General features: G+C 40.5%; 1 protein-coding gene across 1 annotated transcript in view; it reads left to right on the top strand.

Annotated features, from left to right (window-relative positions):
- The window catches only part of LOC139690412 (mucin-22-like), a 48,512-nt gene that overhangs the window by 22,222 nt on the left and 1,399 nt on the right, over window positions 1–24,891 (top strand). The window contains exons 2-7 of the mRNA XM_071587862.1: window positions 6,871–12,345; window positions 12,428–12,495; window positions 13,263–13,365; window positions 15,344–15,486; window positions 15,883–16,010; window positions 20,278–20,951. Of these exons, the coding sequence (XP_071443963.1) occupies window positions 6,871–12,345; window positions 12,428–12,495; window positions 13,263–13,365; window positions 15,344–15,486; window positions 15,883–16,010; window positions 20,278–20,951 (6,591 nt within the window). The remainder of the gene's footprint in view (window positions 1–6,870; window positions 12,346–12,427; window positions 12,496–13,262; window positions 13,366–15,343; window positions 15,487–15,882; window positions 16,011–20,277; window positions 20,952–24,891) is intronic.

Genomic DNA, 24,891 nt, shown 5'->3' with positions numbered 1-24,891 from the left:
CGGCCCGATACGACGGAATGAACTCGTCTTTAGCACCATCCCTCCCACTCTCCGCACCCTCCCCAAGTCAGAATTCCACAGGGCCAGGTCACTTGCCCCGACATGAGTTATGATGCTCTTTACGACGGCCCGAAACTCCAATGGTAAACGCTCCCACCCAAAAAATCCCATTGGGGAACGCCGATCCTCCGCGAGACCAAAACACGCTTTGGTACTCAGATTTTGACCCTTTCCTTTTGCACCTGCCGTGTTCCGTACGTAATTGATAACTACCTGAAATATACACATTTCCGTTTCGATCCATCTTTCGTGTACATAACCACTGGAAGGCAATGTTTTCTCTTGAGGCAGGAGCGCAACCATTACGCTCACTCGGTTCCCGTGTTCCTGCGATGAAGTAATAACGATCCTGTACGTCGTGCGAAGGAATCCGTGGAAGCTTCTTCGGAAAAGATTTCGACCGACTGAATCCAAAGCTCGCCGCATCCGTGGGGTTGCTAAAGAGCCATGACACGAGTCATCTCCATTCTAAGTCGAATCAACGCGTTCTATCTTAAGTAAATCGGTTGCCGCATTCGAATCTCTTTCCTAGAATCCGTCGGGTCGACCGGGCAGATAATATTTCTATACTCTCGCGGCTCTCCTCAGGGCTATCGATATCCCTCTCTCTAACCGTGCATAAGCCGGAGCAAACGAGCACGTAATTCTCCGGCGTATCTCTACGCATGTATCTGCCGACCCAACTACTTCACTAAGGGGCTTATTAGACGCCGGGTACCTACCTAACGAAGTGGACTGGTTTTTTTCCGTCCAGAATGGATGGCGTTCCTGGGATGTACCGTTTTTTTCTCAGAACGACGGAGGAGGAGGTGTTCAACCGATAAAGGAGTGCAGAGGGAGAGAGAGAGATGTGGAGGGAACGACAAGGGACGGGTACTCTTGGGGACGGGAAGGAGAGGTCACCCAACTAATCGGGGAGTGCCCGGGGGGAGTTTCGGGGTGGCCGAGTCGCAAATACTCAAAAAAATATCGAGAATGTGGAGGAAGGAAGGAAGGGGAGGAGAAATAGATAGAGTCGTCCCAAATTATACGACCGAATAAAGAATTACGGAAGGGAAAGATGTGGAGGAATGAGGAGCGGAGGAGATGGGAGCGCCCCCTACCCACCCCCCCTCCCGACGAGAGCATCCCTGTGGTGAGGTGAAGCGAATACTTTCGCACCGTTATGTCCCGGGCCCACGCACCCGTCATCCTTCAACCCTGGGAGCCCTTTTCCCTCTCTCCCTCCCTCTCTCTCTCTTTGGTCTTCACGCGTACCGTTCGCGGAAACGTGGGCTGGCTCAAGCCAGATCGGAGGGAGAATTCGGAGAAGATTGCCCCAGAGTGCGTGGCGGCGTTAGACTGGACAAATTTGCTAACGCGTAATATATCTTTTGATATCGTACGTGTTCGATTCTTCCTCCGCCTAAGGAATGACTAATTACGGCCATCCAAGGGCCAAGTATTGTGGTCGCCCAAGTGAATAATCAAAGGAGCATGGAGTGGACACACTGCGCTAGTTGAATACAAACTTCAATAGTAGCAACCTAATAGCAAAAATATTTTCACGGTCATTAAGCCTACGATTCCATTTATGACAAGAGGCCTACTGCCATGACTCTTGCATGCAGATAGTACAATTTTCGTTGCCGTGAGTCAGAGTATTCGTAAACAAGCAATCATGCCCACACGAAGCTTTTATATTCATTCGCAAATCTTAGAACTGGTGTACTACACAGAAAATTGAATTTATTTCCTATTAATTTCACCATGTTGAAAAACTCATTTTTAAATATCTATATTTAAAATAATAAATTTTGTCAAATCTTTGTTCTGTGTCATTTATTCCTATTTTAATATGAGAAAAATTTTTATAATTCATGAACTTTATTTTTTGGGCTCCGACGTCCAACGTCATTTTCAGGTTGTGGTATTGAGTATTACAAAGTTTCCGTACGCTTAAATTGCATTAGGTAAATCAGAAATTCAAACCACTCTATCCATTTTCGTCCCGCAAAATGGCCAACCACCTTCATCTCCTCCCCGCACCATCACCCACTCTAGGCCAAAAATAATACGATGTCGATTCCCATTTGAGGACAGCCGACACCATTTAATATTCAGCGAGCCATTGGGGACAGCAGTCGACCGACTGCATGCAAAGCAGAGTCGAAGCAGGTTTGAACCAAGGGTGGGAAGGGCCTTTCTCCACGATACGAACCATGGTTCGAACGAAAATCCTAACATGAGCCCACTTAATCCTTCGTCCTAAGGCCAAAGTAACGGAATGGGAGCGAAACAGTTCCTCCTCCTTCACTATAACCCGTCTCCAATTTGTCAGTCCCCGCTGGGCAGGGGGAGGGCGAAGGAGTCCGGGGGAGAATTTTATGAACGTCGCGGCAACGGCTCGAGGAGTTTTTAACATGCGCAGTCCCTCCCATTCCACCCAATCGCTCCTCCCTCCTCCCGCTCCATTTTGCACTGCCATGGGGTGGGGCGTGGGGATCGCAAGGAGGAAAGGAGAGGGCACTTTAGGAGGGTTCTTCGCAAAAGCGGCTCCGTAATGCGATAAACACCAGTTTGTCGTCCACGACGACCAGCGAGCGGGGACGGGGAGCGGGAGGAGGATCTGGGTTGGAATGTTTCCAGAGTGGAGGGTGTATGCGGAAAATTGGATGATGAGGAGGCGATTGACGCCCGAGTGGCGCCTATGCAATCACTACCCACCGCTAAGTCGAAAAGATACGGGTGTTAAGGGAATGAGATAGAGTACGCTGCTTCGGTGGGGACCCATCTCTGCTCGGCGGTGGGATGATATAAAGTAAACGGCATCAGCTGTTCCATTTCAAAGGCTTCCCGTGTTCGAACGCCCCAGCGATTGGTCTCGTATTACATCAACACTTGTGGAGTTAAACTGGGATTGGGAGAGGGGAGTAATGAAGGACCTATCGATACAACCTGGTTACATTCCATTGAGATCAATTGGCAGATTAAAAACGAAACATTTTATTACCGATACAGTGGAGAGAGAAGGTTTAAAAAAAAATAAGCTCTGAGCCAACCCTGAGGACATTCAATCCAAGGCAGAGGAAATAATGGGTTTGACGAGAGCGAATCTGTGGTTCCTTACAGTCCAAACATGCTATGCTCCTTAAAATCCAATATCTCCGATCGATAAATTTTATGAAAGCCTTCGAGCATTCAAATCTTTGCCGCACCACAGGCAATACCGGTCGATTTTGGCCTCCAAATGCTTGGCACTATCATCTACCAGCTTAACTACATCCTACATGAGAATTTAAGAATCAGTTGCAATTTTGCAACGAAGATTCACCATAATTATTTCATGTCAACGCCTCCAACTATACAAAGGTTGAAACGAGGAAGAATCAAAGGTTATCGAACTAAACGTATCGGTCACTGCCTTCCATTCAGTCTGGGATGGTGGCACTAGAAATATTCCAGTCAGGGCACCCGCGGACATCACACTCGTTCCACTGTCAAGAAAACGAGACAACACAGCGCGATAACGCGTGATACGCGACCGTTTAATTCATTCCAGGGTGTTCTTTCAACTGACGGAAGGGAAAAGAGATAGAAAAGTATCGTACATGGTCGCTGAACACATGCGCCATGATTCCGAAGGATAGACTGTGGAAATTAAAACGCAAAATCGAACTAAAACGAAAGATAAATTCAAAGAACTACCGGATATACCGCGACAGTAACTTTTAGCGAAGCTATCCGATAAAACTCCGAAAATTTCGGAGTGTAAGAGGACACCTGGGTAGCTTAAATGGCTAAAGCACTCGGCCGGACTTGGAGGGATCTGGCTTCGAAATCCGGTCAAGGCGAAAGATTTTTACGTATTGAATTTTCTGCAGAAAGATGAACTTGGACTTAAGGAAAATAAAATCTAGAAGGTGCAGTTAATTATTTATGTGTTATCGTCTTTAACCATCCATATATTTGAGAAGAACAGGAGGAGCTAACCTCGGGAAATACAAAAACCTGGAGTTTTTACGCTCTCTGCCTGATAGTTAATTGAATCCAAAAAAAAACAAATTAATAATATTCTGCCTTGATCTGATAATCAGATCGAGCTTATTAATATTTTCCACAAATGAAACATGCATAATTTTCCAGAAAGATAAGAAATAAATGCATCCATCCGTTTGATTCGTATATTTGCGAGTTGGTGTGTACATAAAGAGTTATTGGTTATTTTTATCAGCTGCGATGCAATTGCGTAATTCCCGAAGAGTATACGCAACTTAAAACGGTAAGTGATAAACAGGTAGGGGACATTGAGGTTATCAACTTCCCATAGCGTCTATGAAACGACATGCGTAGAAAAGTGGGTTGAAGAATTAATCCCGACTGTATAATAACGGAAGCAAATTACAGAGTGAGATAAAATAAGATCACCCACATGATTCAAGATCCTTTTTAAAGATATTACTTTGGCAGATAATTTTTTAACTGCCTATCGATTTCAAAGCGTCAAAAAAGGAATTTTGTGATTGAAGGCGAATTATCGAACTTCTCAAATTAATTATCAGGCCATATCTTAAGTGACATAGTGACATATTTTGTTCCTCTCCATTCCTTCAACTGCTTCCTGTTTTGGCTAAGATGATAAGTTCGCTTGAGCAACGCATTACCAGTAAATGGGTAATTTCGCATTTTTCCCTCCAATAACGATATCTAAGAGAATGTGAAATTTAACACAAGATTCTGAATGACACCCTATCGCCACGGAAACAATTATTTCTGATGGCGCCTTTTAGATTATTGTACAATCTAGCAATAATCATAGTATTCACGGTGGAGCTTATAATGCGTCCTTACTATTACCTAAATATTATCAAACTCTAATTATTCCATTATAATTGAAATATTATAAATATAAAGAAGGCAATCTTAGAGTCAACGCATTATTCATCAAGTTAACAATCTTTTATAAGATCTTATCAAGCACATGGTATAAATTGAATTCCATGAACAGCAAAATGATGAAAATAATTAAAAAATGAATAATAATAATAATAACAACAGGGATATTATGGATAATTGGCAATAATTAAAATTGAGTTAGTTAAAATAATGGCGTAGAAAAAATCGTCAGAGAATTTACCCTGTTTTCCCCTAAATACGACAGTGAATGTAAGACTATTCCATGAATTTTTACACTAAGAATTAAAACTATAAAATGGAATTCATTACTTATTCTTTCTTGGACTAAATTTTTTTCATTCTGTGATTTGGACTAAAAACAGTCATTTAAACTTTAAGACACTGTTGAAAATAAATCTATAGCTGTAACTTATGTGAATGACCCTCACTAACGTATTGATTTTTTTTCAGTATTTCACAGCGAATGCGTCGGAAGCTGTAATACATAGGAATGGCATCACCGTTAATTTGGGCGGTCTTCGTATTTACTGGAGTGGTATTGTGCGTCGATGAAATTCAAGGTAAGCATTAATACATAAGTCAGACAAGCTAAGTTTATACTCGTTCGGCTCATTAAGTTTCCTTATTTTTTAAGCATAAGCATCCGTCATAGTTTTTCGTAGCCGCAAATGCGATAAGCCGCATCTGCACAAAAGGATTAGAAAGTGAACGCAAGATATGTTAAAATACAAATACCATTTTGGATAAGAGAGAGACATTAAACTGTAGTAAAACATACCTTTATGTACAAACTGTGTCAGATATTTCATTATTTAGTAAGAAATAATTTCATAGAAACAATATCTCCATTGATCATTTTACTCTTTAGTCTACAACAAATATACTAGTCATCTGAAAGTTTAAGGTTTCTACTTTTTGATACCAGAGAATATCCTATTTCTCCATTACCGCTGGATTATCGAGGTTAATGGTGAATTATTGCTAAGCAACGAATAAAAATTCAAAATACCTTCTCCGGAATAATACAAATCTTTTGCGACAAATTAGAATATCTTCTTAGAATCTGTAAGTCTTCTTAGAACCCGTTTATTTGTTTACTTTTACTTCATTTACAACGTTTAAGTTGTTTTAATATCACAATCCAAAAACATTTAAAGGCATCACAATGTATTCGTTATATGGTATAAAATATAAGAGATAAAACAAAAAAAAAGCATTTGATTTATATCTGTTAGATATTTATGCAGTGATTTAATGAAGTTAATCGCAATGTACTTTTGAGCATATAGTATGATATAACAAGTGCTGATTAATTCATATACGGGTATTCGTGTACACATGCTCCATAGTATGTAGTATGCTTAGCATGATTTTTAAATCTTAGCTAATTATACTTGTACACCTTCTAAATTATACCAACCAAGCAGCATATTATCTGTCCACTAGGATATACTACCGTAAACCACTTTCTACAGAAAGAAACAGAATCTAAAAATAATCTCTGCGACTTTAGCCGAGAAGTATAATTATTTTTAGCATTAAAAGTAGTTTGAGAAATTTAAAATCGTAGCATTAATTATTTACGGCCAAGAAAGTTGGTCAACTCATGCTTAATGTTGCCGCATTGCATTTTAAAATCGGTAGTGATAAAAACTCCTGTCCTGCGTACTTACTCTTCTACAGTGCCGCATTATGGCCACATGGTTAATTTATGGCTCATTTTTTGCCACGGAAATGAAAATTGTGGTATAATATAGGCAAACGTGGTATAATTAAGGCACGAGATACAATAAATGAGTCTGTATGCAACAAGAAGAATATTACTTCTCATATCAAATTCTTGTTTTATTCATAATATGCCGTGCTCCCGGAAATATATTTAAAAAACTGAGTATGCCTCCTTTTTTCTTGTAGCGAGAAGGCATCGAGCCAGCGTGCACAAGTTTGAATGCCTATCCGAAGGGTTTCACGCTGACCCTCATGACTGCCAAGTATTCTACCGGTGCATCAGTAATGGGCAACCTTCGGCGCCGTGGAATCGGAGGCGCGTTTCCACCGGACATGGTTTCAACGCATATAAGTTCAAATGTAGCGGAGCAACTGCATTCGATCCGGAGCTAAATATCTGTAACCAGGCCGGAGTACTCAAGAGGTCCGGCTGTTTGAGTCTAATAAACTCCGTGGAGAGAGGAGGGAATCAATTCGTGCACATCTCACCCATACACTCCCATGGCCAATCGCACGCTCCTACTCACGCGGCAAAATCAGAAATAGCCAAACCGAACAACAATAAAATTCATGTCCCCCATGGACAACCTAAACTCCCTCCCCAGCCATCCACATCCAGGAGGAGACCTTCCTCGTGGGAAACCAACGAAATTCTCCCAAAAGCACTCAATAGACCCAAGTGTACCGCTGAAGGTTTCTTCAGAGACCCCAACGACTGCAGGAAATTTTACAGATGCGTAAAGAGCGGAAATACATACGACGTATTCAATTTCGAGTGTGGAGAAGGGACCGTTTTCGATGAGCAGATATCATCCTGCAATCACCCATATGCCGTTTCCGGGCCCTGTAGCACGGGGGGAGGAGGTAGTGGTGGGAGCGGGGGACCTTCACAGGATGGGTCCGAAAATAAGGAGGTAGAAAGTGGAACGGTGGGAAGCGCTACCTCCCAAGGATCTTCGACTGAAAATCCGAATGGGAGCGGAACGCCCGTGGATTCCACCACGCAAGGCAGCGAACCGCGACCTTCAGAAACTACATCTTTCCCATCAACGACATCTACCACCACCCCGGTCTCGGAAACCAGTGAGCCAGCTCCCACCTCGTCATCTACCACAACTGCATCGTCAAATACCGAAGCTAGTCCATCGACACCATCAACCGAGCCAACTGGAACGACGGCAGCGGCGGGAGGTGGAGCGGATTCGGGCGGTGGACCAACCACTCCCGGATCGAGCAGCCCATCCACTAACGGATGTTCTTCAGAAGGCTTTAAACCTACTCCAGGAGACTGTAAGAAGTTCCATCGCTGTGTTTCCGATGGAAAAGGCGGTTACACTCGTTATGACTTCGAATGCGGGGAGGGAACACTTTGGGATACGGATTCCAACACTTGCAACCATAAATGGGCTGTTACTAGAGACTGCAATTCACCAGCGGCTGAGTCTACCTCTGGGGTCACCCAAGGAAGTGGTGGTGAACAAGGGCACGGTACATCTCAAGGTACAGAGTCTACTACCACCTCGTCATTTTTAAAACCTACAACTGAAATCCAACAGGGAAGTACATCAACGGAAGTAACGACTCCGAACTCATCTAGCCAAAGCACCAGTGTACAACAGCCTTCGTCGGAAAGTATCACTACAGCTAGCTCAGGAAGCACCGATGCAACTTCCACAAGTTCACCATCTCCTGGTACTGTAAATGAAGAAGGCAAAAATCCAAGTCAGTCAGGTTCGGAGGCACCTAGTCCAACCACTCAAGGAACTACGAGCACGGCATCTACAACTAAGCCTTCATCTGAAGGTTCCTTGCCTAGCGGAATCCAATCGAATGGAAAATGCACATCAGAAGGATTTTTCCCTATTAAGGGTGACTGCAAGAAATTTATTCGCTGCGTCGGTGATGGCCAAGGGGGATACACGAAATATGAATTCGAGTGTGGCGAGGGCACAGTTTGGGACACTGATTCAAACACCTGCAACCATAAATGGGCAGTAACGAGAGACTGTAATGCAGCACCCAGTGAAGGCACTGGTTCCGGAAGTGTCAGCGAACAAGGGTCATCCTCTACTACACCATCTACGTCACAATCCTCTTCAGAGAGTACAACCTCTCCTTCAACTGCCTCTCCAGGTATCGGTAGTGGAAATGCTCCAGAAAATAAACCAACAACAACTGGAAATTTACCTTCGACTACAGGTCAAGGGCAACCAGAACCCCAAGGAGGAAGTAGTCAAGAAACAGCTTCCCCGACAACAACTCAGTCACCTCCATCTGGAAGCGGAACAGGAGAAGGTAAAGAACCAAATCAACCAGCCGGCAGCGAACCAGGTTCCACCGCGGGAACCACTGCTACCAGTGCTTCAACTACGCCGTCTTCTACAACACAAGGAAGCTCTACTGATGGAAGCAGTCCTTCGGGTAGCCCAGACGGTAAATGCACATCTGAGGGATTTTTCCCAGTAAAAGGAAACTGCAAGAAATTCTACCGCTGCGTCGGAAACGGAGATGGAACCTATCAGAAGTATGAATTTGAATGCGGAGAAGGAACTGCGTGGGATAGCAGTATGAAAACTTGCAATTATGCAGATGCAGTGGGTTCTAATTGTGCGTCGGCGGGCCCTGGAGTGGAAAATGCCTCTGATGGCCAAAATCCGGGAGGAAGTTCTAGCACAGAGGGTAACACAGGCGCTCCTTCCATACCAACCAATGGTGGTTCATCGTCTCCCGAGACAACTAGTGGAGACCTATCTACTAGTAGCCCTAGTAGTTCCAAACCTACCAGCGAAACTAATGGAGACCTAACTACTAGTAGCCCTAGTAGTTCCCAACCTACCAGCGAAGCAACGACTTCAATCCCTCCGAAACCCCTTACTACTACTGAGGCACCACAAGTGACAACAACACAAGCGCCAAAGCCAGAAGTGTCTACAACGACAGACGGTCCTCAAGAAGGAAGAGAACCCGAAAAACCTGAAGGAAATGATAGTGGCCCACCAGAAAGTAGTCAAGATGGAGAGACGTGTAAGTCAGAAGGATTTTACCCCGTTCCAAAAGATTGTAAAAAATTCTACCGCTGCGTGAGCGATGGAAAGGGAGGATATACTAAATACGAATTTTCATGTGGAGAAGGAACCGTCTGGGATGCAGAAGCATCAACGTGTAACCATGAATGGGCCGTTAAGAAACCCTGCAGTGCTAGCGGAGGATCTAGCACCACTGAGGCCTCATCCAGCACCCCAAAACCTGAGGTGAAACCACAACCTACAGGAGATGGAAAAGAAACACAAACATCCTCCAACCCATCACAAACGCCGACAGAAGCCTCTACCTCACCAACGCCAACAAGTTCTCAATCGCCGACGACTACGGAAACCTCAACTAAACCCCCACCCTCCGAAACCGGGCAACAAACAACCACTGAAGCCTCATCTAAACCCACATCTCCAGGAACTGGGCCACAAACAACCACCGAGGCATCCTCAAAACCGCCATCATCAGTAACCGAGCAACAACCAACCACGGAGATCTCCTCAAAACCGCCATCATCTGTAACCGAGCAGCAACCAACCACGGAGGCCTCCTCAAAACCGCCATCATCTGTAACCGAGCAGCAACCAACCACGGAGGCCTCCTCTAAACCTCCATCTCCAGGAACTGCGCAACCTACAACCACGGAGACTTCATCAAAACCACCATCGTCAGAAACCGGACAACAATCAACATCATCAACCATGGAGTCACCGCAGACCACCACTGGAAAACCTGGATCTTCCACTGAAAAATCGGACGCATCCACTACTCCATCCTCTAGCACTTCGTCCCAAAAGCCATCTGGGGACAAACTTGAATGCAAAAAGGCCGGCTTTTATCCTCATCCAAGCGACTGTAAAAAATTCTACCGCTGCGTTGACTGGGATGGAGACAAGGGAGAAAGATTTTCTCTTTATGTATTTGACTGCGCAGAAGGCACTATATTTGACCCAGCTCTTAGTACTTGCAACCACAAAGAATCAGTCTATCCTCCTAGGGAATGTGGGGAACAAACTACCAAAAGTCCTGGTGAAAGTACCACGCAAGGTGGAGGACAAACATCGACAGCAGCAACGACGACACCCATAGGTAGTACGACTTCTCAAACGGAAAAACCAGGTAGTCAAGAATCAACAACTGGCGTTGCAACCACCACAGCCTCACAAGGATCAACAGGAACAACAAAGTCTCCAGAAGAAACAACTACAGGAAAAGTTGAAACGACAACGGTGACGTCTCAAGGCTCAACGGTTGGTAAAGAAGAGACGACTACCACGGCACAAGAGTCAACAACTAACCCGACCGAATCCACGACAAAAGCGCAAGAGACTACAACTAAAGCAACAGAGACTACAACTAAAGGACCAGAATCTACAACTAACCCTCAAGAATCCACAACAAATCCGCAAGGGGCCACCACAAATCCATCAGAAACTACAACAAAGACCCCTGAGTCCACAACCACACCCCAGGGAAACACTACCAATCAGTCGGAAGCAACGACAAAGGGGCCAGAATCCACAACTAAACCTCAAGAGTCAACAACAAGCCCAACAGAATCTTCGACCAAGGCGCAGGAGACAACAACAAATTCAATGGGTACCACAAGCAACGCCCCCGGGACCACAACTAATCCTCAAGAAACCACAACAAAACCGGGAGATACCACAACAAAGCCGGGTGATACCACGACAAGTCCGCAAGAATCCACGACAAATGCTCAAGGAAACACTACAAATCCGCAAGAAGCCACAACAAATGCGCCGGGAAACACTACAAATCCGCAAGAATCTACAACAAATACGCCAGGAAACACTACAAATCCGCAAGAATCCACAACAAATGCGCCAGGAAACACTACAAATCCGCAAGAATCTACAACAAATGCACCAGGAAACACTACAAATCCGGAAGGTTCCACAACTAATCCACCAGAAACCACGACGAATGCAGAAGGAGCCACTACAACCCCACAAGGCGCCACTTCAAATGCTACGAATACTACGGAAACTACGCAAGGTCCCACAACAAATACGACAGAGTCTACGACAATGGCGCAAGAGACAACAGCAAACCCGCAAGGGACCACAACCAAGGGGCCAGAGACCACAGCAAATCCTCAGGAGTCAACAACTAATGCTCAAGAAACGACTACAAACTCTATGGGAACAACCACACCATCTGGAGAGACTACAACGAAGGGGAACGAGACTACAAACACTACTCAGGAAACAACAACAACAAGCCCAGGAGGTAATACTACTGCGAATCAGTCATCAACTACAGAAAGCCCCGGACAACAAACAACCAACATGTCTACCACAGCAGGGGGAGAACAGACAACAACTATGCCTACCACAGGCGGATCATCTACGACCTCATCACCTTCACAGTCAACGACGCCTGCCACTGGGGGAGGAGGTGGAGGAAATGGAAGCTCTTCATCTTGCCCAGAGCTTAAAGAAGGTCAAAACGTCTTCGTTTGCCCAACAGGGTTCCGCAGGCATCCTAAGGACTGCACACAATTCTACCAATGTGACGATGAAAACAATGATATAAAGTTGTTGGTTCTAAAGTGTCCTAATGGCACAGTTTACGACGATAAACAGATGAAATGTCTTAATCCAGGTAAGTTAAATACCATACGTCCGTAAATGTATAATACAGCTTATTCCACAGTCAGATCTTATCGTCCCTATTTCTATTGCAGAAAAATCCACTCCATGCAATGGCAAACCCACAAGTAGGAGTTTGTCCAGGCCAGCAGTAACTCTAGAGGTAAATGTGCATTACATGTAAAATGTGTCTCGGAGGCCAATCTCTTGAAAAGTAAAGATTTTTGTAAAAGAAATTATTATTTTACATGAATTATTAACGAAAAACGGCATTTAATATTTGGTTTGAAAAATCGAATCTTAAGTAATATATCATTCCTTTTCTGATTTATATGCTTAAAGTCGCTCAACTTGGTTGCTGCATATTTCATTTTAAAACGTTGAAAGGTACTAAATGACAAAAATGACTCGTACATTGATTCATTGCGTAAAATCTTATAAACGCCACTATAAAAAAACTTGTGAAAAAACTTTTCATTGCATGAGAATATTTTTTGCCAAATAGCCTAATACGTGTAGATTGCCTCATTTTATCTTGGCTGAGATTACTTCCGACAGTTTAATTTCACGATTTAAAGTATAGATCGCACATGCTTTGTCTCATGTTTCATATTTTCTCATTAGCATGTTTCCAATTATATTCCTGAATTTTGGTGCGCATATTGAACGACAAAGGTGGAAAATAAAGTTTCCCATAAACAATACTGGTGGAATACGCGGGTTTTCCAAATTTTGCAGAGCATTAAGCAGAACGAAATTCTCTTAATCCGTTTTAAATTAGAACACTGGCTATTTTCATCTTATGATACTGAAAAAAAATGATAATTTATTAATAAATTTGTTCATAAATATCAGACAAGTCTGTTGTCGTTATATTTTTAGGTATCCATAACGCTTTGGCATCTGAAATCTTTTGAATTTTTTTTTAAGGTTGAAAAGGAAGAACTCTGCCCTGGACCCGGAAACTTCCCGTACAATGATGACTGTCGCCTATTCTTCAAATGCACCAGGGACCACAGTAGAAATCTCTCAGGTAAGAACTTCGTGAGGAGTAGTACTTTAATGTGGATCATTGCGAACTAGACACGAAAATACGAAGTAGACTGATGCTTTCGCAATAAACTTAAATTACAAATTGCATTTCTGTGTATTTGAAAGAAGTTTGAGTTAAAAATGTATTTAAAGAAAATCTCATGATGTGATTTTGATTTAATCTAACTCACTTTTTGCTACTTAAGACTTGCGGCGTGGTTATTTTATCTCAACAATTTAATCCCAATATCTTCTAACAGCGAAATATCTCTTTTCTAACTCTTTCAATTATTGATGTCACACTCACACTTTAGGATACCATTTCATTTCATTATTAAATGCTTTCAATTCCAATTTTGACGATCCTGAACGATAGATTCTTTTTTTTTCAAAGGTTTCCATCTACGGAAATAGTTTTCAAAATGAAAATACGCAGGAGCTGTTCCATTTTTGAAATTATTATTTCAAGGTTTCTCGTCATTTTCCCGCAAAGAGAGGACCTTCATATAAATTGTGCATCTAAATAACAGCAAAAGAAAGATAATTTTCCGGAAGCATCGAGAGTCCAAGAGCCTAACAATTCCAAAAAATGCAACACGGGTTGCTTGTAATGTAGGATGCCGCCGTAATCTAAAATAATTTCCCGAGGAAATGAAATTCATACTCAAGGTTGATTTTTTGTGATTATTTTGGATTGTATCGTGTTGATATTGTTTTCGCGATGATTCGAAGCAACAAAATCGATTCAAGCGGCTACTTTACGAAAAAAAAATTGCCATTTCATTCGATGCTTACGAGTTTACAATGTCCGCAAAAATTTGCATTTTTTATCTAACAATCCCAGGTATTGACATTTCAATCTCGAAACCGGTTATCACAATGTCTCTCACACTAAGTCACGCGCGTACATATATTATTACTATTCTGTCCGTCTGTCCACCTTTTTGTCTCATCGTCTCCCACGTTATGTTCGAGTTGCACTATCCCCAGCCATCTCTCAATACTGATCCTGTAAGTTAAATTCTTTCCTCATATTCTCTCCAGCTCTAGAATTCATCAATCCACTATCACACTTTACAATCAGGACTTATTTCAAATGGATGAAGGGGGACCTAGAGCTGAAAATGGAAACAAACTCATTCCGGGTAAACCTACTGAGTGGGTGGGTGATGCGAGGTATAGGTTCTTACGTTCCTCAACACTCCATCAGCCTTCGCAACATTTTTTTGCAATCTACAATTTTTGTACTCAAAGCGGTATTTTAATGAATAACGAAAAACAACCTGATATCGTGATTGAAATTGGAAACTTTTTTGGCAATAGTGTTTTGGAGAAACAAATCATGTAAAAACTGTTGAGTTCTCGGAAAACGAGAGACTTGGCAATGATGTGTCATTGCGAGACAATTATCCTCTACAATAGAGATATTTGATGTACGAGCAGATTAGTAGTCTGTAAATATCAGATTACTGATCGTAGGCTGTACATGTTTTTCGTAAATAACTTTTGTAAAATTTACTGCTAGGTTTATAAATACAACAACAATTTGATCATTAAGTAGTCATTCTAAGAATATAGAGGTATGTGATTTGAAAAAACTCTCAAAACCACCACAGATTTGCTAATTTTAAAAATCATTCCTGTCTTACTTTGAAAGTTATTCTTTAGAACAATTTCTTTATTGATAGTTGAATTTCGTTTTACTTGTTTCTGGAACTTCTCATTAAATAATTACGCAGTGAATCTCAGAGTTGTTCGATAACATTTTGATTATTGCACATTGACTCGAGACAGAGTAGCAACAAAAATAATTTCTCATTGAATCCCTGTTTTTTCCCGTAAACATAGTAGGAACCAGTTCACGGGTAACTAAATTACACGAGTATTTCAAATTTATAGGCGACGGTGCGCCCAAGTACTGGACATTTGTTGTAATTCTCGCTAAGTTGTTCTCACATGTTCCTCGTGTTCCATTTCAGGTTCAGTGCTGAGGTGCCCAGAGGGATTTGTCTTCTGGGACGTATCCAAAAAGTGTGAGGCGATCAACAGAGTACCTAAATGCAGGAAGAGAGGAATGCGATCACTGAGTTACCAGCTCCTTCAAAGGGTCCCCGAGGCTCCAGTATTTTGGTGGTGAAAAGTAAAATCATAAGTCGGACTTGCAAACCAAGAAAAAGAGACTTGATGTGGTGCTTCCTTTAAGTGATACGCACAAGATAAAGTTTATTTATTACCCAATATTCATAGCTGAGCTCATCGAAAAATGAGAATGTTATCGAGTGCCGTCAAATTCCCTCGTGACTCTGTAAAAACCAAATTTTAAAATGTCTCCGATACAAGTTTCCCACAATGAGGTACACAATGATAGACGTGCCAAAGGACCACCAAAATCATTTACATGTTGGGAAACCTCAGGGATAAAATGAAAAACGAAAAGTGATGAATGAAATTGGTGACAGATATTTTACGGGTTCTCGAAGCTAAGTTTTATATTATGTGTATTGTTTCCCTTCGACAGGTGACAAAAACCTCATGGTTTTCCTACCTCTGCTCTAAAGGAGGGACGCAAAATCTTGAGGTTTTCGAAACAAGCATACAGAAGGAAGCAACAAATGAATCGCGAACCCTTTACTTTGCATGGAGTTGGTGGGTTTTGGTATGGGGGACTAATTATGAAAGTTTGACGCGACGGTTTATACACGTCGTCAGGTTCCGTCAACGAACAAACTTGTAAATAGAAACATTTTTTACAAACAATTTGCCGCGTGATCGCCGCTTGAATGCATGTGGAATGAATGGAGAGTGAGAGAAAAAGACAATAAACGTGATTATTTATAAAAAAACCTACCGAGTATTTTTATCTCCTTTCGCATATCACTGAATTTTCCCTGAGCTGCAATAATTCCTAAGTCATGCGTAAGCAGTTTTCACAGATATGCCTTAACGTGGACGGGAATAACGTTAGTCAGCAACCCATTACCGCTCTCAGAGCCCAGTAATGGAAAAATATTCTACCTTGGTAATGCGGCACTTTACTGTGCGTCAGACATTCTTCATTTCATCACATTCGAGTTTTTTTTTTAATGCTGAGGTAAGTAAAAGGTTCAAGTAGTAAGAGAAGGAGCCCTTGGTGTGCCGAGTGCAGCGTACAGCTGAGGCGACGAGAGGAGGTTGGGACTAAATTGAACAAGATGGGCGCATTAAGGTAAGCTTTACCTCACAACAACGCAGACACACCGTCTTTAAGATTCTTGACCCGTGCACGTACAAGTAGTTTCTTTGTACTTCTATTTTAATTGCCCGTATTTGTATTTCATCCTCCATCCGAATAATCAAGAAATGTTGGCAAATATTTCATTTGTATTTTTCATCAGGATATACCAATCGTAGAACCGCGTTCCAAATTAAATACGAAGTATGAACTCGTGTGAAGTATATCCGCTAATACGAGGGGGTAGGCTGAAAACTAATGCACACGTGCTTGTAGACCACAAGCAAAAACAAATAGCAAGATCGGGTATAAAGCACATTAAAGTACAATTTTTACGTTGCAAAATCATGCATATATTTTTCAGCATAAGGCTAACACATTTTTCTCAACGTGCAACAAGTTTCCGTCATTTCATTCCGTCACTGAAAAACTCTTCCGACTTTTCTCGAATCCAGGACTCGAAATCTGCCTTCACCTCATCATCTGAGGTATAACCCTTGAGGTGTTTCTTGAGTTGAGGGATGAAATAAAAATCGCAAGTTGCAATAACAGGGGAATGACGAGGATTCGATTTTCAGGTTTCGCAGAGCCTCTCCAGTTGCGCGCGAGGTGTGTGGACGAGCGTTGTCATGTTGCAAGATTATTTGCGCCAGACTACCTTTAATACAGCAAACTCGACGACGGAGGTATTTTAGAGTCTGTAGAGACCGTTGCCTCTTGTTCCAGAAAATCGGTCACATAAACTCGGTGAGCACCCCAAAGCATAGTCAAAAGAAGTTTTTTGGCGGATGGTTGTCTTTTGAACTTTTTTTCGCTCGCAATCACGAAATTTTATTACCCATCGATTTACAGTAGACCTCTCAAAAGCATCATCACCATAAACAGCCTTTAAACGACGATGAATCTCAGTAGGAGTCCCTTTTTCAGTAGTTAAAAATTCGGCAACAGCACGCTGTTTAACTTGCGTGGACATAGAACACGTCTCCATACTTCCGCTTCTCAAAATACACTGGATGAATGAAACGACCTCAAACCTGCGCATGCATGTTGAGGGGAAATGCTACTGCCACTCGCCACCAAAGTGCTTCTGAAGGTCGTTTTCTTTGTGGTCCACATACATGTGTGCATTAATTTTTAGCCTACCCTCGTAGTTCGACTTATATTTTTCACAAAACCAATGTCACAGGCGGAGACGTAATGACTTACTCTCGATACATAGGTTGTGCGGTTAATTTGAAGAGGGAGTATAATCTCATGTGAATGCATTTAATAGCATTTGAAAATGTTAAAAGAATAATTCCGCGGTCACCTTCACAATAAATACAAAGATTAGGCGAAGGCTAAAATGTTGCCCTTGTGGCGTACCCATGAATTCCATATAGATTCACTGCCATAAAGAATGACTGGCTACCCCTCATTATTCGTCAAATTTGCGGAAACTATAAGGATGGTTATTTCCTATGTAATTTTCAAAACAATCATTGGATCGCTAGAAAGAGTGCTCGAATGACACTTTAAAACTTTTCATGATAATTACGTGGTAATATTATTAGCTGTTATTATGGAATGATAACGACAGCTAATGTCATTTGCACCATTGAAGACACGCGGGTAATTTGATGGTGGAAGGATTTTCAGGGAGTGGGTGAAGGACGAAAAGAAACCCGGTATCTACATTAGCCTTCTCTTGAACAAAAGTCGGAAAGTGTTCTACGATTGAATGCCCCATTTATTGGGCAGCGTACTCCTCTTGATAATTTACGCGACTGATTAGCATGGATGTCTCCAATTATATCATGGGACTGATTGGCATGAATTTCTCCGATTATATCATAATAAAGTGCCTGTTTGCTGAAAACTCAACTTTTACATGGCCAATATTACCACAAACACTAGCTATGGCTGCGTCGTTCCGATGGGATATATTTTTTAAACAAATACGAAAGCCTTTAGAATCGGAGAAATATTTCGGAAATCATATTTTTATTCTGAAGTTTAAAATTTATAAAATACAATAAAACAATACCTATTTCAAAACGTAAAATTCCGAGAAAAATAATTGTAAGTATTTAAAATATACCCTAATTTACTAAATCGGTCGTTTGACTTTGTGTTTTGGTTGGAAAAAATAAAACGAGCAAGCTATGTAGGTAATTAAATCGAAATAACTACCAAACCGCTTTGAAAGTCAAATATTTGATTTCAAGCCTCACTAATTATATTAATCTTAAAAACAACTGCAGCTGAACACTGTGTAGAAAAATAGTTCTTAACTCTTTAAAGCTAGAAACAAACGTAAACGTTTTAAGTCGCACCAAAATCAAAAAAGATTCGCAAAAAATTGCAAATGAATTAATTCACACTTTAATGACTGATTTGTGATGCATTCAGAACAAGTTGTCGACATAAATTTGACCCGTGATCATTCACGTTGCATGTTAATGACCTGGATTCTGTTGAATGTAACACTGTAAAACTAATGAAGGCAATGAAATTTTAAAAGTTTGAATTTCGTCTGTAAATAGGGAGCCGACATTTAAGCAGTGCATATTTTTCCTGGTAATTTGCTGGCCTTCGTCTGAATGATTGAAAAATTATTGATAAACAAATTAATTTACGAGAAATAGCTCTCGTTTAAGAAGGAGTTAATTGATAAGTAAAAATCTGTCACAGAATAAGTTCAATCTGTAAAAATGTAATGGTCTACAATAAGAAAATTAGACACATCCGTATAAGAAGAGCAAAGGATTTCAGAATATCTTGATTCAATTGACTCTGATGCAATGCTGAAAATGGTGATCCGCATACAAAACAGCAGTGCATCTGTATTATTTTTGCTATGGTGCAATTAATTATAATTTTCTTCCTCCTCTCCACCGTCAAAAATAAAAAAAACAAGCGCTTGTTAATCGTTAAGGAAAAATACACATAGTATAGCACATGAACAAGTCAGAAGAATGTTTTCAGGAGATTGCAGTTGGTCTCCAGGTATTTTCCTTAATAGGGCCAACAGGTCACTAGCGTGAGCTCAATGAGCAACAGCTTTCAGCTTAATATAGGAATGATTTTATGTGGAGCTGAAAAGGACTTTCCTGGGAGGAAAATGAGAAACTGAAAAAGAAATGAACTTCCTTTGAGGACAACAAGCTAAAATTTTGCAATGAAGCACTATCAAGCAATAAACAGAGGTGAGCGTATTCAACACCTTCTGGACGGAACGGAACTACTGCATTTTCAACAAGAAAACATTTCGATGAAGATACTTAAACAGAATAATTTACATTAAGCATATCATGCCTACTAAAACTACTAATTACATACTATTAGCCATTTTCTGTCTTAACAGGTTGTATATATCCACCAAGAGCAAAGGAATGGCTAAAAGAAATCTCACCGAGTCAAAGTAAATCGGAATTACGAGTGCACATATAATACTAGGCTTTAAAAATGAAAAATAATAAATGCCATTAGAGAAACACACGAGTAACTAAATTTATTTTGCAAATATTCATATATTGAAAGTCACCTAGCACATCGCAACTAGATTGCGACTTCCGACTCCCCACAGGAAGCTCACTGAAGCTGACAAAGGCAGATTGTTGAAACATCATAACACGTCGAGTGAACATAAAAAAGGTGCTTACGTTTCTTATGAGAACTACCTCATTAAATTTCTTTTAATCTCTCCGCTCTCTCTTTCAGTATAACATCATCTGATTCAGAATGTGGTGACGTCCCATTGATCACGCCTCATAAAGCTGTCATTCTTGGAGCAACGAATGTAATGGCTAGGTGGACAACGCATCTCATCATGCTCTTTGCATCCGGTTTGGTCGCTATGATCATTTCCATAACGGTCATTGCCATGTATCTGCTAACAAGTACATCAGCACTCAATTCAACCCGGCATATCATCCTCGTCGATGCAACGGAACGGGTGACCCCTGAAAGAGCGTGCGTAGCCGAGTCCGTGGTCAGGCTGCATGGTGACGTCCCATGTTACTTATACCTCACGTCCAGCCCAACTCCATTACTCAAGCAGCTAGCGGACGCGTACCCCAACTTATACCTACGCCGGTGGTACTGGACACCCAATATTAAGGAAACTCCGATGGAATCCCTGCTAAACAGCATGGGAGTCGTGTGGCTCAACCTCATCGGTAGTTCATCGGAATCCCAGGAGCTGACTGCCCGGGCATTAATGCTGTGGAAGTACGGAGGAACGAGTCTGTCCCTCGACTGGGAGGTGAAGGAAGGTCCAGGATGTCTCGGAGAGGAAGAGGCACCTTATGATCAAGTCGACGCTCACGCCACTGCGTTCCTGAGGCTGGATAAGTGCCACGTTCTGATGGAGAAACTACTGGTGGAGATCAAGAGTGAGCTCGAGAGGAGATTGAACTTAAACGCGGGAAATATGTTTACCAAAATCTTAAGAAAGGTCTGTCCGAGAAGAAAAGAAATGAATGAGGAACCGGAATTGTGTCACGGGATTAAAATCTACAATGGTACACTTCCCTGCGTGGCTCCACTTCCCATAGATTGGTACAATTTCGAAAACGGAAACTGTCCACTTACGAAAGCAGGAAATTTTAAGTTAGAATATTTGAACAACGAGGTGGCTTCAACGTCCAGGTGATTTCGAAAACGTTGGAATGATTTAAACGGTCAGCAAAATGTTACTCCACAATTAAGACGCACTTCTCACACGGGAGACAATGATGATTACCGTCAAAATTTATTTTCCACAGTAAAAATTGCGTCTATTTACACCCACTGATTTCCGAATCGACATCACTGAGCGATTCAATAAAGCTGTTTTTGGTAGTTTGAATTTTATACTTTTCTTGCTCTTTGCGTTTGAATTCCTCGAATTCCTCGATTAGGCTGTTATTCGGCCCTTTTAAAGCTAAGTTTTGCGTTCCCAGAGACTCATTTCTATTTGTATCTGACTGTTCATTAGATATCTGCCATGGTTCTTTCGGTCGTTTCGCTTTTTTTTCGTATTCGGCAAGATCCTCTTGCAAGGAATGATGTTCGTATAGTTGAAGAGCACCACACCACAAATAGGCATTAAAAACTGTAAAAGTAATAAAATAGGCCAAGTCAATAGGTTTTCATTTTTTTAAATTAAAAATGATTAATGTTTAACTTAAGTATTTAGCATAGCTGACGATGAAATAAAAAGAGACGTTTCAGGCGTGATATGGTGGAATATCATCATTAATTAAAAATTAAAAATTGGAAGTTTTCCATAAAATAAAATTTATGAATGCGACCGGTTTCAATGTAACTACATCATCTTCAGGTCCTGACGATGATGAAGTAACACTGAAACCGGTCCCATTCATAAATTTTATTTTGTGAAAAACTGCCAATTTTTAATTGACGATGCAATGTTGGAGAAAATTTTATTCTCAAGAGCCGAAAAGTTCATTGCAAAAACGTGGACCACTAATTTCCACTGCCTGACTCTGTATTTGCTTGGAAGGGATAATTTCAAATTCTAAGGATTTATTTCATCTCCGATTGACTTTTTTGCCAAGCTTGAGCTTTTGTGATAAATTTCAAATGTCCCTGGTCAAATTATCGTCCACACCAAGTGAAACAATAGCAATTCCAAAGAAGTGAAACAGCCGATGTCAAGTATGGCTCAGTCAAAATACTTTCATTTCATCCATCACCAAAATTCCAGTTTGTGCAGGGAAATTATTTCGACTTTTGGGAATAGGAAGTTCCATTGGTTCCAATCACCAAAAAAACTGTTTTATAAAGATTTTTTTAAAATTGTAAACGAAAGGCCATCACTAATAAAATACAATGTAGAATTCCCTCGTAGAAAGGAAAAGGTATCTCAAGGGAAATCATAACACATCATCCATCGTAGAAAAGGGTTTTCTCAAAAAATATTATGATTCAAACATAAATGAAAAGCCATCCCTTCAGGAGACGCTACGTATTTATTGTATTTATTTTTTTAAGGCTGCCCACACATTACGCCACATTCGCAGTAGTAGTATTTAGGGGAGGCGACCGACTGGCTGAGGTCATTTGCGTCCACATTCGCATACTGTACGCTAAACATATGACAGAATCAAACAAATTGAGTTATTCTCATACTCCACCCAGGAGAATTGGCATTCAACAGAAAAGTTGAGTTATGATTTAAATGTGAGACTAATTAGAAGAATTTATCAATTGTAGGATAACTTTTCGTTAAAGAGGATAAAATCAAAAAAAGAATGCGTGGCGTAATACATGAATAATCTATAATGACTTCATTCATTCCGAATTGCCCATATCAGATTCAGTGCTACTACTAACCTATCATTGAATAACTGAATAAAATGTAGACCAGTGCCGCGGGGTTGCCAAATTTCGCGTAGATAAGAAGGGAAGTTACAACACTCGTGGAAACGTCTTTCACCAATTCCGATATCGTATAAACAAGAGGTGGCAGTAGTAGCATTTTCTTCGACTATTAAAATGATAAAGGAAAATACTTCAGCATTAACATATTAGTTCCATATTTTGTAGCAATTTTAAGGACTTACTCCCTTTAAGAGACTTACGGCCAATACACCTGCCATTAGGCATGCTGATAGTGCTCCGCTTACGAGAGAAGGTATAACACCCAGCCCAACCATTAATTTCTGACCTAATTATGACGAAAATGATTAGTTCAACAGTCTTTTTGATGACACACTTTCAAGTACACCGTGACAATGAGTAAATGATTTTTGTAGCTCAAATTCTTCCCTTAAAACGCATTGCCAAATTCTAACTTACCACTTGGTACTAAATAAGGATGAATCTTTACTTGTTTGAAAGAAGCAAATGGGCCGTTCACCCCAATAGTCCATTCCGCTTGCCCATTAGTCAAACTGTAAAAACTTAAAGCCTATCGAAACACAGCAATGACGACAATATATTTAGATTACAAAACAGTATTGATATGGTATTTTTATAATCCAGAATATTAATTGACAGAATTAATAAGTTAAATTGACATTCAATTCAAGCATAATTGAAATTAAAAATTAAACATTCTGAAACTTACCAAACCCACAAACCCAAGTAAGAAAGCACGCACTTCAAATATGTTCATCCTTCTTCAATTTTAACACCATTTTCAGAGGGAGATAATTATGTGTACGAATAGAAATCGAAATATCTGTAAAAATGATTCCTCATATTTTTATGTTTCTTAAGCAATAATATACTTGAGCCGTTTTTCGAAGTTACGTTGAATTTAAAATATAAATATTTACTATTCTTCAGTTGCTTGGAGACGATTATCAATGGTGCTTTCGAAAAAAATCAACAACTATATTAGCTAATCATAACAACATTTTATTTCTTTTCTTTCATTCAATTTCAATTTCAATCATTTAAAAATGGTGTATACATATAAAGATCCAGAAAGAAGAATGGATGAGAAAAATTATTTTCTGTTAACCTTTCGTTCTTCTCAGTTGGAAACCACGCAAAAGAATTTTAATTTTTTTCTCAACGCTACTCTGTATTCAAACATATGGTTTAGTAGTTTATATCAAATCCAGTGAACGGAATTCTTTGCGATTACATTTGATCATCCAGAGAATGAACAAAGTATGTTTTGCGCACATTAGCACAAAGTCTTGAAGAGAAATATTTAATTGAACAGCATTCAAGATAGCAGTAATTTCAATTTAACTATCATAATATTTGAACCCCACCCCACACTATTCATACAGGATGAAAATTCTCTACAAAGAAATTGAAACATATCAACTGAAAAGATAATGTAGGCATTTATTAGTTATTATTGAATTAAAAAACCTGAACATTTCAAGATTAGGACACCGATTACGTGCATATTATGGGGTATACCAATATTATTGGAGTGATCCACATTGCAGGCCGAAGTTAAGTTCACATCTTCGATATGATAGCTGACGGTGATATTATGAAGTGACAGAGTAACTGGTATTGAAGTAACAGAGTACTTGCAGCCAATTATGCACCATAAATGCTGTAAAAATGTATACATATATATTTTCATTGTATTTAAGCAATATATTAACAATTATAATTCATGTCTACTTTTACTATTCACATTACCGAATATAATCACTTCCCCTTTGAATAAATGGACTCCACCAGATATTAACTTAACAAGAAGTAGTAATATTTCCATGAAAATGACAAATCCTTGGAGTACTAGCCAAGGAATAACATATGTAGGTCTCCCCTAAGGAAATACAAATGGCCGTTAAATTTAGATGCTTTTTATAGAATAAAACACCCCTAGTATAATTTTACTTACTAATATGGATC

This window comes from Hetaerina americana, unplaced genomic scaffold (assembly GCF_022747635.1).
Source record: "Hetaerina americana unplaced genomic scaffold, ioHetAmer1.1.p SCAF_3, whole genome shotgun sequence".
NCBI classification, from domain to species: domain Eukaryota; kingdom Metazoa; phylum Arthropoda; class Insecta; order Odonata; family Calopterygidae; genus Hetaerina; species Hetaerina americana.
This window is presented reverse-complemented; position numbering and strand designations above follow the sequence as displayed.